This window comes from Cheilinus undulatus, linkage group 23 (genome assembly GCF_018320785.1).
Source record: "Cheilinus undulatus linkage group 23, ASM1832078v1, whole genome shotgun sequence".
Lineage (NCBI taxonomy): Eukaryota > Metazoa > Chordata > Actinopteri > Labriformes > Labridae > Cheilinus > Cheilinus undulatus.
The window spans coordinates 22,774,928-22,789,702 of NC_054887.1; the positions used below are offsets into that span (position 1 = coordinate 22,774,928).

A 14,775-nucleotide genomic window follows, 5' to 3' on the forward strand; every position below is an offset into this window, starting at 1 on the left:
AGATCTGCTTTTATAAAGCTCCATTATAGCTCTTTCTGGGAACAATTTCATGCAATGCAATTACCTTTTACTATGCATTCATACAAATTATTTATTTGCACAAAGCCACCATACAAGGTCTGACTTTATGAAAAAAAAAAAGTCCTGGTAAAATTTGTGATACTTCAATATTTTATATACAAAGTGTTACAAAGAAAAGTTCTGAGCTTTTAAAAAAGATTTGTATAATCCTTTGAAACAAAAGTCGCTGTGGTCTACTCAGATTCATTAATTGGCAAGTACTGATTTTTTTTTTTTTAAATCCTTTGAGAATTAAAGTTCTGTTTATCTTGCTTTTAAGCAAACAGCATGAATACATGACAAAAACATTAGTGTGGTTGGTACTGAAAAGCTGCAAATTATTTGTGAAATGTCATCAGCGTCCAGGAGTTCACCTGCAGTTTCTGGTGATTAAAAGAAAGGATTTACCAAATTTTATGGCACAGGGCTTCGATAGTTGCTGCCATGGTATTAAAAAAAGGGATCCATATAATTTGATTTTTACTGGTAACGTATCAATGTTTATTTTATATATATATATTTGTAATATATAATCATCACAAACCCATTTAAAATAAGCAATAAAACAACAGGATATTTCATAAATCTGACCCAAATCTGTCATTAGTTCTTTTCACGCCTGTAGCAAGTCAATACTAACTTTCACACCATTTACTTGTTTTTGCTGTGCAAATTTGCAGTTTTTTCTTTTAATTTTTTGGACCGCTGCTAATTTGCCCAAAGTTTTGTTTTTGACATGCACACATGGTTTACTTATGATCAAGAATTAACAGAGGCACAACGACTTCCTCTTTATAACACTGTATGATCACTGTATGAAATTTTCTGATGACACAGCTCTGCTGTCCCTCCTTCAAGGTCCAGTGTCAGATCATGGAAAGGCTCTACCTGATTTTATTTCCTGGTGTGATGTGGACTTTTTAGATTTAAATGTTTCCAAAACTAATGAGCTTATCTTTGACTTAAGACGTCAGAGAGAAAGCCTTGAGGAGTGCACCATTCATAATTAAAAAGTTGAGACTGTAAGGGCATACAAATATTTTCAGTGAAGGACAGAAACAGTCTGAACAGTCTTGTTAAAGTCTGTTCTAAAATCATTGGTGTTAAACAGAGAGATTTAAATTCCTTTTGTAACCAGCAGATCCTTCATAAGGCTGAGTGTATTATGGCTTCTCCTGTTCATGTACTTATCAGTGAATTTTCTCTATTGCCATCAGGACGTCGTTATGTTTAACCTGTGTGTAGAACTGCCATTTAAAATCATTTATTCTGTGAGCAATCAAATTATTAAATGCTCCCTAGGATCTTATGTCTATCTCTTTCAGTATTTTACCCTGCAAGTCCCTTTAAAGCCTAAGTTACATCAGTATTCTTTTTTTTTTTTAGGTCTTATTGTGTATTTTAGCTTACACTTACTGTTGCTGTCTTTGTCACTGTGTTTTTTATCTCTGTTTTAACGTACAAGCTGCTCTGAACCAATTGCCCCTTGAGGGATAAATAAAGTTGTTGAATGGAATTGAATTGTTTTTTCCCTGTCATATAAGAATTTGTCTCTATTTTGTGATTTTTTAAATAAAAAAAATATTTATTTTGTTATTTTAAATTTATTTTTACATATTTGATGTTTTTTTAAACAAAAACATGGGGAACAGTAAACAGATAGGGTCATCACATAACAGCCCATAATACTGAGCTTAAACTACATATAAAATAAAATAAAACATAAATAAAAATGTACAATAAGGTTACAACAAGGTGCACAAGACAGTATTTCCTTAGTCTCCTTTTACAAGTCAAATAATGTCCCTTGAGCTCAAAAGTCTCCTGAGTGTTATTCCAGAACAAATTTCACAAAGGACAAAGACATCACTTCAGGTTACAGTATGATTTCCAGTTTTTCCCCTTTTTTGGTAGCATACCGCAGAGTAAATGTCAGTTGTTCCATTTTATAAATGTCCTGAATTATTTTCTTCCATTCAGTGATCGTTGGAGGTTCCTTATTTAACCATTTCCCAGTAATTGCCTTTCTACTACCAGCTCGTAGTATTTGCAATAAGTACTTGTCCTGTTTTTTAAGTCCAGTTAGCACATTTCCCAAATATAAGCACTGAAAGAAAAATTAAGATTTGAACTGATTATAGACCCAATTACAGTCATCATTTCTTCTATTTTGTCCTTTTAATGTGATATTAGTTAAGTAAAACATTAAGACAGGCAGCTCAACACATGCTTATTAATACACTATATGGACAAAGCTTGCACTCTTCTTGGAAGGCTCTCCACAAGATTTTTGAGTGTTTTTATGGGAAATTGTGCACATTCATTCTGTTGCGCATTTATGAGGTCTGGCACTGATGCTGGACAAAAAGACCTGGCTAAACTCCATTCCAGTTCATCCCCAAGGTTCTTGATGAGGTTGAGGTAAGGGCTCTGTGTGGGTCAGTCCAGTTCTTCCACATTGACATCATTAAACCATGTCTTCATAGTCCTTGATTTGTGCACTGGGTCACAGTCATGTTGGATTAGAAAAGGGCGTACCACAAACTGTTGCCATAAAGTTGGAAGCATAGCATTGTCCAAAATGACTTGGTATGCGGAAGGATTAAGATTGGCCTTCACTGGAGATAAGGGGCCTAAAAAAAAAAACACCCTAAGAAACAGCCCCATACCATCATCCTTCCTCATCCAAACTTCACAGTTGGCACAATGCAGTCAGACAGGTAATGTTCTCCCGGTATCAGCCAAACCCAAACTCACCCATCCAAATGTTAAACAGAGAAGAGTGATTCATCACTCCACAGTCCAGTGTCGGCGTGCTTAACACTGCTCCATCTGATGCTTGGCACTGGACTTGGTGACGTGAGGCTTGCATGCAGCTCCACGGCCATGGAAATGCACACTGTTTTTGTGCTTACATTAATGCCACTCAAAGTTTGAATTCTTCAGCTATGGAATCAGCAGTGTTGGCAACTTTTACACACCATGCGCCTTAGCAGTCATTGACCCTGATTTGTGGCTGAGTTGCTGTTGTTCCTTAACCACTAATACCACTTACAGTTGACTTTGAAATATCCAACAAGGATGAAATTTCAGGAACAGTCTTATTGCAAAAGTGGCATCCACCACAGTGCCACGCTTGAAGTTTGCAAATGGAGACTGCATGACTAGGCGCTTTTTTATGAGGGAAACACCTGAAATCAATAATTAACAGGTGTGGCCAAACAATTTTGTCCATAGTGGAACGAAATGCTCAGTGCTGGGGCTGTTTCCAAACTAAAGGGATTTTAGTCAAATAGCATGTTTAACAATAAAGTATCCTCTTACCAAATCATTGCTCAAGGCCAGTCAGCTCCCTGAAATTACTGTGCGATTGTCTGACCGATGGCATTTTGGTCAGGCCAAAGCTCATCCACCAACTAATTGACCAACTGACTGGAGAGTGTCAGCCCTGATGAAAAACTGTTGATAATGTGAGAATGGCTTTATATCATTATGAAAATGAAGGGTATGGTAGATGTTACAGTGTCAACAGGTTACTATCAGCATTATTCAGTAACCTTTACTTCAATCAAAAATTAACAAGCAACCTTTAGCTGCTGTGAGATTTTTTTCCTATTATGATAGAGAGACATTGTGTGTTAATATTTCTTAACTTCAGCAAACTTTCCATTGTCAGTTTTCCATAAACCACAGCCATTAAGGACTGGCTGTGAGTATTATCTTTGAGAATTTATTTTCTTGTTCGTCTTTTTTATGAGCGCAGTCTTGGCATAAACTACTCTCTTTAATTGGCTGAGAAGGTAGAATGGAGGGGTAGCAGTGTGCACTGAGTACAGGCGGCTGAGAGTTCACTACATCTGTGATAAAACTGGATTAAATTGTGCTAAAAATGTAGAAGCAGTTTTTGCTTTGATAAAGGCAACTGCTGCAGGTGTCGTGGAGGTAACATTTGCCTTGTGTCACCTACTTTGTCAGGCAGGAGAGAGTTCTTCTACAAAAACAGTGAGAGTGAAACTTATCTTGAAGATCTTGTTGCTTCATGTAACATTTATGGAAGCTACACTGGAAAGCAGCAGCGTGATCATGCCCCACTGGCAGGATTTTGAGTCAAGACTGAAGCGGTTTTTACTTGTGAAGTTAGAGACCTTTGGTGCAGGGCATCAGGTGACAGGCTGCCAGACAAAGGCAACAACCTCTTCCTGTGTGCTGCAGCAAAAGGCGCAGAACAAGTGGGGCATCACGCTGTCAGCAGGAGAGGGAGAAAAAAAAAAGCTCCAGATAAAGCAGAAGGGAAACACATGAAAGAAAACTACGAGAAAACAGAGAGAAGAGGGAGAGGGGTGAGGCAGATGTAGAGTGACAGAGAGGGAGAGGTGGGAGGTGCATGTCAGCTTCCGCAAAAAAAGCTTTGTGTGTGTGTGTATGTGGTGGGGGCTGTAAAGTGTAGGTGATGCCTCTGTCCCCTGGGTTGGATCAACAGATGGGCCACTTCATCCTTCAGGAGACACTGACTCATCAGACAGGTGACAGCATGCATTCAGGCACTACCAGCTCTCTCACACACATGGACACAGCTCACAGACACACAAACAATATAGCGCCCTCAGTTTAAAGCTGAACTACTCCTTTAAATTAAAGCTCAATGTAAATCAAAACTACGTATTTTACATGTTACCAATAGGTGCTTCTCATAAAATTAAAATACTGCATTATAGTTAAATTTTCTCCTGTGATTTACTTCACAAAGTTAAATTTCCATATATTACAAATCTATCTCATTCAAAGTGAAACATTTCAATACTTTTTTGTTTGAATCTTGATGAATCTACAATCTCAAAAGGTTTCCTGAGCCCTTATTCTCTCACTCTGGTTCAGTACACACAACCACAATCCTGGGGATGACAGCTGACTTGCAGATGTACAGGAGACAATCACTGTCATCCTCCATATGGAGGGTAAGCCACAGAAGGTCACTGCTGAAAGGGCAGGCTGTTCTCAGAGGCAGCATCAAAGCATATTCATGGAAAGTTGACTGGAAGGGAAGAAAAAGAGCACAAGCCACATGGATGATTGCCAAACAAAGCTGACCCAAGAACTTAGAGGTGTTTCATAAGGACTGAGGCTAGAGTCAGTGGATCAAGAGTCACCACACAAACAAGTCCAAGAAATAGGCTACAAGTGTTGCACAGTGTTCCAAAGTTCTGTTTTCAGATGAAATAAAGGCCCCAGAGTCTGGAGGAAGATCAGAGGCAAAGAATCCAAGGTACTTGGAATCCAGCATTTAGTTTCTATAGTCTGTAATGGTTTAAGGTGCTATGTCATCTGCTGCTGTCAGTCAACTGGGATTTAGCAAGTCCTGAGTCAACGCCATCAGCTATCTACCAGAGGATTCTTGAGCACTTCATGCTTCCGTCTGAGAAATTTATGGAGATTCGGATTTTGACTTGGCACCTGCCCACAGTGAAGCCAAAACTACCAGAAACTGGTTCGCTGACTGTGGTACTACTGTGCAAGACTGGCCAGCCAACTTGTCTGACCTGAACCCTGTAGAGAATCTCTGAGGAAATGTCAAAAGGAAGATGAGAGACACCAGACTCAGCAATACAGACAAGCTGAAGACTGCTATCAGAGCACCCCAGCAGTGCCACAGACTGATTGGCTCCATGCCACGTTGCATCGATGCAGTAATTTGGTTAAAAGAAGCTCAAATCAAGTACTAAATGCATTAATGAGCATAATTTTCCAGAAGGTCAACCTTTCTGTATAAAAAAAATCCTTTTTTGAACCAATACTTTGATGTTTTGATATAGTGCATTTTTATTTAATCATCAAGATTGCAACAAACAAGTCTTGTAATATCTCAGTTTGTATGAGTTGTCTCTAGAAACATATTTTACATGAAATCCGAATATTTCGAGATGCACCTGTTTGCAGCACCTATCTGCATAAACTACAGTATGAGAGAGAATACGAGAGGTAAGGTAATACAGGAGTGCCACTACTATGGTGCTATTGCACAATCTTTGAAGCGTTTATACCACTTGATTTTTTAAATATGAAAAGTGGGATCCCAGATAAGTGGAGGAAGATGGATGGATGGATGAATGGATGAAAAGTGGGATGCGTCATGTACACTGATGCAACGAATACACCTCTATCACCCACTTCATACAACCTGACACAACTGAAAATTCCTGTCAGAGGCCAGTTTGAAGCATGCTGGGGTTTACAGTCTATGGCTCTGATGCAAAGCCACACAGAGCAGGCTGGCGGCACTTCTTGTTTAACATCTTCTCTCCCTCAATGGGTCATGATTAGAGTGCTGGTTTGGTTAAAAAGAATCCTTAATTAAAGTCAACATGTAACCAGAGGAGGCAGGCTGTGGGTCCATACTTCATAAGTTGGGAAGTACGCATTGTATGTAACTGTAGGCTGCAAGATCAACGAGCTTACCTAGTAGTGTTCAAAGTCCACATGGAGGAAACAGATGGTACCAGAAAGAGCTGCACAGAAACCACACATTGTGGATTTTCTTGAACGCAGTGGAAATTTTCACACAGGGAGACAGTTTGAACCTTTTTGCTTGTAGGTGGAAGATCTCTGATAATACCAAGTGTCTTTTCTACAACAAGCACAACTTAAATTGTGATTATACAGTGATAATAATCCCCCAGTATGAAAACTCCACCCTGCAGAAGAGAGATACATCTTCAAGCCAGACTAAAGTATGGTAATGACAGCATGGAGAAGGATTATGCATACTGGAAGCATGTCCTTTGGTCAGATGAAACCAAACTAGAGCTCTTGACGTTGCTTTTGTTTAGACAAAGAAGGGAGAGGAACTAAAAGAACACTGTCCTCGCAGTGAAAAACACCGGTGGGAGTTTTTATGCTGTGAGGATGCTTCAGTGCCTCTGGAACTGGGAATCTTGTAAAGATGGAAGGAATTCTGATGATATGTGCAGATTTTGACTGAAAACCTTTAGCAGCCAGCAGCAAGACTCTATCTGGGTCATCGCTTTGTCTTCCATAACAGCAATGACCCAAAACATATGTCACTCCTGGGGAAGAAACACCTCAAAAAGACCGAAGTAAACATTATTGTAAGGCCTGTACAAAGCCCTGACTTGAATACCACTGAAAATCTATGGGGTGATCTGAAAACCAAGGTCTATGCCAGAGGACCATCCAATCTGGAGGAGCTTGCGAGATTGGCCAAAGAAGAATGGATTGGGATGTCTCAGAAGACGTGTGTTGTTGAAAACTACAACAAATGACTGCAGGCTGTTATGCAGCAAAAAGAACAAACAACTCACTATAACTCACTAGCTCAACTCACTAATACTTTTTATCTGTATATGTCAAAGTATTTAAGCTAATGGTTCTAATAAACTCCAGACAAACAGGTTTATTATTAAAGAGTGGGCTTAGCACTCTGCCAGTCATCCACACAGCAAATGAAAACATGTTTTTCCCTGCACAGACTCTTCAGGATGTTGCCAGCTCAGGATGCTACCAGTGAGCTGACCCCTCTGACATACACAAAACAGTGTTGTCACTCACACACACACATGCACACACAAATGGTCATTGCAGGTTGAGTAAACACACTCTGATGTAAACAAGAAGATTAAGGCTGCTGGAGAAGAAAACACTAACTGCTGCTTGGCTATCAGAGGGACATTGCTATGCACTGACATAAACACATAAAGCACCTGGATGGTTTTGTGATTAAATGTAGGATGTGTGGTAGTAAACATTATCAGTAAACATTAATATCTCCCTGCCGCTGTCAGAGATTCTCTTACTCTCCTACCATGTAATTCAATGGCTTCAAGTTTGTCAGTGCTGTCTAACATACATAATGTATGGTGAAAATGTGATGAGAACTCGACCCTGTCTGTCAGATGCAGACTTTATCACCTTGTGCCACAAGTGACACCCTAACACTTTTTAAGTTCTGCCAGAAAAGTCGACTTTAAGAAGCTGGCAGAAAAGTGTGAGTGAATAAGTTGATATCTCAAAGTTAATTTTGAGGCTCTCGTCTGCGACACATATCTCGGCTCTGCACTTACGTCCTGTGGGATCTGGATGAAGGCGAAGGCGTACTCGGTGGCCTGTGCTGGCAGGGTCCGGGTGCTGAAGGCAGGGGGGATGACAGCCAGACGAGTGGACGATACGACTTCTCTCTGAGGGGAGGAAGATTGAGGACAGAAATCAAAATATGGAACTTATTTTCTTTGGCAGCCTTGATGGTTTTTCATCAATGTAATTATACACAGACACAGCAGCATTCGCTTCTCTTTACCTACGCCCAGTCCAAACACTTGGGTTAGGTGGCAGAAATATTTACATGTGAGAAATGATTCAGAAGTTTTAAAGTTTAAATTGGAACTCAATAACAAACTGTTTTTCTCTTAGAAAACATGGCAGCCATCCATCTCCTGTTTCAATACCTTATAAGAAGACTTCATAGATTTAAGGAGAAACGCTTGGCTCATTCTAAGACGTGATAGACACATAAAACAAACATGACAAGGTGCTGGAAATCCTGTCATGAAAGTCTGTTTTCTGGAACTAAAAAAAATCAAACACCTCTTCATGTGAAGGACGTTCCAGCTCTACATTCATCCTGCATCTTCTTATGGGTTTTTTCATCTTCCCCGAGTTCTGATTCAATTCTGAAATCCTTCTGTCACTCTATGATGCTTTACTACTGTGATAGACTGACAGATGCCGGTTTAGAACTTAAGGGCTGCATGTGAGTGTGTGTCACCTTCCCGATCCTTTCACAGCTGTTTTCTGCAGCGGTACTGAGTCACTTTCACTAAGCTCCATCTGCTCTGCAGCTCTGCTACGAGCTAAGAGGAGAAGCAACAATAGGCGCTGAGATTAAAGTCAGCAGACTCATGCTGGATTAGTAAATAACACTAAATCAGAAGAATGTTAAAATTTAAGGAAACAAAACTTGACAGTGTGGGATGAACATAATTATGGCAGTACTACCATTCATTCAAAGGAGAACGAAAACATGACAGCTACTCAGGTTTAAAAGTCACATGTTTACAGGCATCACATTTGTTGAATTTAGCTGAATGTTTAGACGACAAAAACATCTCTTCTGTTGTTTTTATGGTTTTACAGCACAGCTGTCAAAATACAGTAGGTTTTTGTTTCTCTCTAGTGCTCACAGGCATACACATATTGTCCTCTCTTGTTTATTATACAACCCCATTTCCTAAAATATGTTGGACATTGTGTAAAATATTAATTCAGCCAGAATGTGATGACTTCCAAAACACTGAAACCATGTGTCTAATTAGATAAAGCAACATGTTAAAACTGAGAAATGTCATTGTTTTTGGTAAATTAAATGCCTGCATTAAATTTCATGCCAGCAGCATTGTTAAAATAGTTAGTGCAGTGCCAACAAAAGACTGCTTTCTTTTAGAATTTTATTTCTTTTTCACTTAGTGGAAAATATCAATTCATCAGATTGACTGTCGAAAAAGTTTGTGAAATGATTGGGTTATAAAAAAAGTCTTTCCGAAGAATTAATAGGGAGGATTACATCACTCTTTAAAAGACTGTGCCTAATGTGTTCACACCAGGCATGAGTAAAATCATTTGTGGGAGTTAATTAAATGTAAAGAAGTGAGTAGATGCATATTCCCCTCAGATGGCGCAAACGCCGTCAAATTGAGTAAGTCATTTGCATGAATTTGTGACGCGATCATGTTGTTTGCTTAATTCTCTTATTCTGGAGAGTTGAAATTGAACTCAAGAAAATTACTCACACTGCTATGGCCAATCCGCATGGAGATCCCCATGTGACATATTTCACATACATCACTGAAAGATACCCCAAGGACCAGCCTGGGGGGAGGAGTGTTAATTTTGTCGACTAAAACTATGACTCAAAATGTTCATTGACAGCCTTTTTTCCCATGACAAAAACTAGCCTAAGACAGATTTTTGATGACTAAAACTTACAAAAAGTAAGTTTAATTTACGTCAAGATGACTAACACTAGACTAAAATGTAATTTAGTTTTTGTCGGACATTAAAAATCCATTAAATTTCTCCACTGTGAGTACATCTTTCAAAAAACAATACATCTGTATCCCTTCTGCCTCTCTGCTGTAGAAAACAAGGATCCAAGGTTTGGCAGAGTGCATAGAACACACTACCATGACTTGGTACCAGATTTGGGCAAGAAAATAAATGATTGGACTAAAATTAAAGACTAAAGTGTGAGGGCTTTTTATGGACTAAAACTAGACTTAAATGTTTTTGAATTTTCGATGACTAAAATTAGAATAAAACTTAAAAGGTAGAAATGAGTAAAATGTGACTAAAACTAAAAGACGTGATCAAAAGACTAAGACTAAATTTAAAAATAGCTGTCAAAATTAACACTGGGGGGAGGAGGTTCATTTGACCAGAAAATGGAGGAGAAACTTGTGGTATCTGTCTGTGGCTGCCCCGAGCTATACGACACATCATGCCACTTCTACCAGCAGAGGAATAAAAAGGAGCTCGCTTAGAGGAAAGTAAGTGAGGAGGTCTGATTGCCTGGTAAGTTTTGAAGACTTTGGTCTGTGACTTTGTCACAGCAGATACAAAGCAGCAATCCTCTCAATGAACTAAAGCTCAGCCATGTTTTCTGACAACTGTCTGAAATGCTGGTTGTGGAAGAAGGCAGACCCTCCCCTCTCACGTCTTGGGGGCACTTGCATACACACAATAACATGTGCATGCTGAGCAAGTTATTTGTTTTAAACTCCCTATATTTACATGTTCAGACAAGTGCAAAGATAGGGAGTTTAACTAATTCTGGTCTCTGTTTAGAGATCTGGGTTTTTTGCTTCATCTCAGTAATGGGAAATGGTCATTCCGGCTCCCAAACATCCATTCATTTGGTGCTAGTATGGCTTTTTCAATGTGTATGAAATAATGACAACAATGGATGAAAAGAAACTTGTTGTCAAACCTGTGGTTCACAAAAGGCATTGAGCTTTTAAATTTTCTTTTTTTTTTTGTAGTTTATACATTTTAAGCCCTGATTATAAGGTTTCAAATCATCACATTCTAGTTTTATTAACATTTTACACAATGTTTAAGTGTTTTAGGAGGGGAAGTTAGAATTTCATTGATTTATTATGGCTTGGTTCCCAAAGTTGGAAAAAAATCCAACTGTAATGCCATTAAATATGTACTCCACTCTCTGATGTGAAGCAATAAAGTGATACAACTGGTAAAACCCTGTCAAGTATAAGCCAATGTGAATAATCAGTGATTGGCACAAGCTGCCTAGAGCGAGATTTCACTGATGGAAAGTCAGACAAAAACAGCCGTTAGGAGTGGGGGAGTTAATTTAATGACCCTCATATCTTAGGTTAATGTGTTCATTGGACTGTTCAGTCTAGACAGAGAATACCTTGAACATTTATTATGAATAAGGTTATGGTTGAGATTTATCAACGCCATATTAGATTTTGACAGCACAGTAAATGTAGGCTTTAAAAAAAAAAGACAAAGAGTGCTCTGCTGTGTTTGCTAATGATCATATAATAACTCACAGAGACGTGTACCTGAGACAGGTGGCTTTATTATGGCCTAACATGACACAGAGTGGCCAGAGTGACCCAACCTCAGATGACGCAAAACTAAAGAGTATGAGGTGGATATCAGCTTGATTTTTTTCTCTGCGAGCCAGGTTGGCCTCGGAGAATCACACTTTCAGCAACATGCCAGGGCACATCGTGTCTGCCAGCCAAACCTCGAGTTGTCCCCTTACTGTGAGGTCAGTCACACACTGTGCTGCTACACTGCATCATGGGAAATCTCCCGCAGGCGTGGGGTTGGCTGCATGAGCAACTTGGTGATGCAAGCGTGTGTACGCACGTGGACATAAATACACTATATATCGCACTTAAAAGGATGTAGTGCCTTTGTCATCTGAGAAAAATCCAGAGAGACGGGGAGTTCTGCTTTTGTCTCTGATATAGAAAGCAATCAAATGATACACTCAGATGCACTCTTTGCTTAAGTCGTGAACAATAAAGGGAAAACAAACAAGCTGGCATCATATTTGTTCTAAAGACTTGAGCTTGAAGGATACATAAAGGATGCTATTCTGCTTGGAATGCAGAAATAAGCAAACAACTGGTGTCTGAATAAATGCAAGAGATAGAGAAGAAATCCCTTTTCAGGCGTTAGTTTCCCTGCGGCTGTGGGTTTGGCCAAAACAAAACATGACTAATGTTTGTGCTTCCTGAGCCTCCAAACAATAGCATTACATTTTAATGATGACAATGCAACATTCAGCACAAACCCAGGGTCACAAAGTTACTCACATTGCCATAGTCGATGTAGAAGACATGAACCTTTGCTGGCGATTCAACTTTTTCCACTCGAGCTCTGTACCTGCAGCAGCAAAAAGGATAATTGAGAGAGAGACACAGCCAGAGAGGAGGAGAGAGAGAGGGGAAAGAGAGATGAAGACAGAGGGCACAAGAGGGAAAGAAGATGAGTAAATGATTCCACGCTTATTTCCCTGGGGAGAAGGTGTTGGAGGATCTGTCTGTTGTGATCGGGGGAGAGGAGAGAGGAGACGATGAGCAGGCTGGGGGGTTAAGGGGATTGAGAATTCCAGGGTGGGGGGGGTGAGGATAAACCATGACAGGAGAGGGTAAATTGCACCGAGGCCTCCTCGCAATAAGAGACAGAATTTAAACCAATTTTTGCCTTGTAGCTAACAACTTTAGCGCATTAGTGCTAACCAGAAACGCAGCAGTTTTACTTTGCGAGGTTTGATTTTCCAGCACATTTGGCAGCTGAATTAGACTGAAAATAAACTTAATAACACAAGGACAAAACAGATCAGTGACAGATTTATTCAAGTGTCTGTTAAAATCCCACCAGCGAAAACATAAAGGCATCAGAGGAGCATGTCTCCCTCAGAAAGTCTCCTCATCTGACCATCGCTTGTCTGACTCAGAGAACGGAGCGTTAAATTGGCTGAGAACCAAGGGCAGCAGGAGGAAGCCGAATAATTACAGACACACGCAGGCACAGAGACATGAGAACAAAGTTAAAACCCAAAATAAGTGATTAACAAAAGGACAAAAAGAGAAGCACTAAAGGCAGAGATGAGAAAGTGAGAGACAAAGTGTGGGTGATTGATGAACAAAGATTTTTGCTTCATGTTTACTCTCGCTCGGGAAGGCCTTGAAAGGAGAAGAATTCCTGATTAGCCCCTTAATGAAGCAAGCCGACATTTCACATGCATCACAGGGTACAAAGATACAGACACAGAACAATGCGAACATGAACATAATTAGCTGGTAGAATACTCAAGAAAAGGACAAAAATCTCAAACATCTGCATCTTAAAAAGGCTGTTTTCTAGTTGATTTTTCCAGAAAAGGTGCAGGAAAGAAAGAAAGAAGAGCACCTGTGATGGGGGAACATTTGGTTTTCTAATCAGCCTCCTAATCTTTTCTCACCATCACCTTCTTGACACGCTCCCTCTCCCTCCCTCCCTCCATCACTGTGACTTTTATCTGTCCCCATGACCATCTGTAAACTTCCTACATCCGGTGAGGAGACTAGAGGAAGTGTGTGTTTGTTACTGTCAAGCCACTGCTGATTTAAAGGGCCAAAAGCACTGGCAGAGAGCTAATTACAGCCTGTGGGTGTCTGCAGTTAATGCAGCACACGTTTAAACAGATGCAAAAATTAAATGTCAGGTAATCTTAAGAGGGAAAAATGTCATCCTATGTGTCTCAGAGAAACGTAGCTGATAAATGTGGTGATAAATGTCTTGGTTGTTGATTTTGTTAAAGCAATTATAAATTCGCAAAAGCAGAGGAAAGATGCTTTTGTTTGCTTACCATTCTCCATCAGCAAACTTGGCTATGCAGTAGTCCCCACGGCGTGGAGAGTAGGATCCTTCCACTGGTGGCTGGGCAGCGATCTCTGCTCTCATGGTCTCCATCAGACTCTCCAACTGGCCTCCTGACAAAGACACAAACAAGCAGAAACATACCATTACCATTTTATTTTTACGACATCACTTTAGGTCCTTTCTACTCCTTGCCACTGGACTGATGTCTGTTTCAAACATTAAGAAGTTGGTTGGGTGTGCTGTGACAATCACTGAAGGTCTGTGAGGCAACTTTATTGTTATAAAACACACAGAGAGATTTGCATTTGTTGACAAAGACTTCAATCTATTACTCTGGTTCAACACACAACTGCAATCATGGGGAAGACTGCTGATTTGAAAAATGTCCAAAAGGACAATCCTTGTCATCCTCCACTAAGAGGGTAAGCCACAGAAGGTCATTGCTGAAAGGGCAGGCTGTTCTCTCTCAGCCATTGCATCAAACAGCTGAAGACTGATGGAAACTGATGGCTTCATCTGTTAACTCGTGTCCTAAAGTCATACAAACTTCGAGAGAGAGAGTGGCAGCCTGCTGCCAAAGTACCTGCTCAAAAGAAGTTGGCCAGAGCATACTGGATATGGGGTTGACATCCTCTGTGTTAAAAGTTATTTAATTATCTCAGTGACACTGAAAGTACTACTTTAACATGGAGAAGATTAGAAGTTCATAAGGTTGCTTTAATTTCCTAGAAATTTTCCAAAAAAAAAAAAAAAGTTCTAGCTTCAGACAAAGCATCTGAACACTTTTAGGCGTTTTCTAAAACT

General features: G+C 39.8%; 1 protein-coding gene across 1 annotated transcript in view; it reads right to left on the reverse strand.

Annotated features, from left to right (window-relative positions):
• snd1 (staphylococcal nuclease and tudor domain containing 1) overlaps positions 1-14,775 on the reverse strand; it is a 284,136-nt gene that overhangs the window by 27,930 nt on the left and 241,431 nt on the right. The window contains exons 19-21 of the mRNA XM_041780449.1: positions 13,958-14,081; positions 12,420-12,489; positions 8,136-8,249 (exon numbers count right to left, since the gene is read on the reverse strand). Of these exons, the coding sequence (XP_041636383.1) occupies positions 8,136-8,249; positions 12,420-12,489; positions 13,958-14,081 (308 nt within the window). The remainder of the gene's footprint in view (positions 1-8,135; positions 8,250-12,419; positions 12,490-13,957; positions 14,082-14,775) is intronic.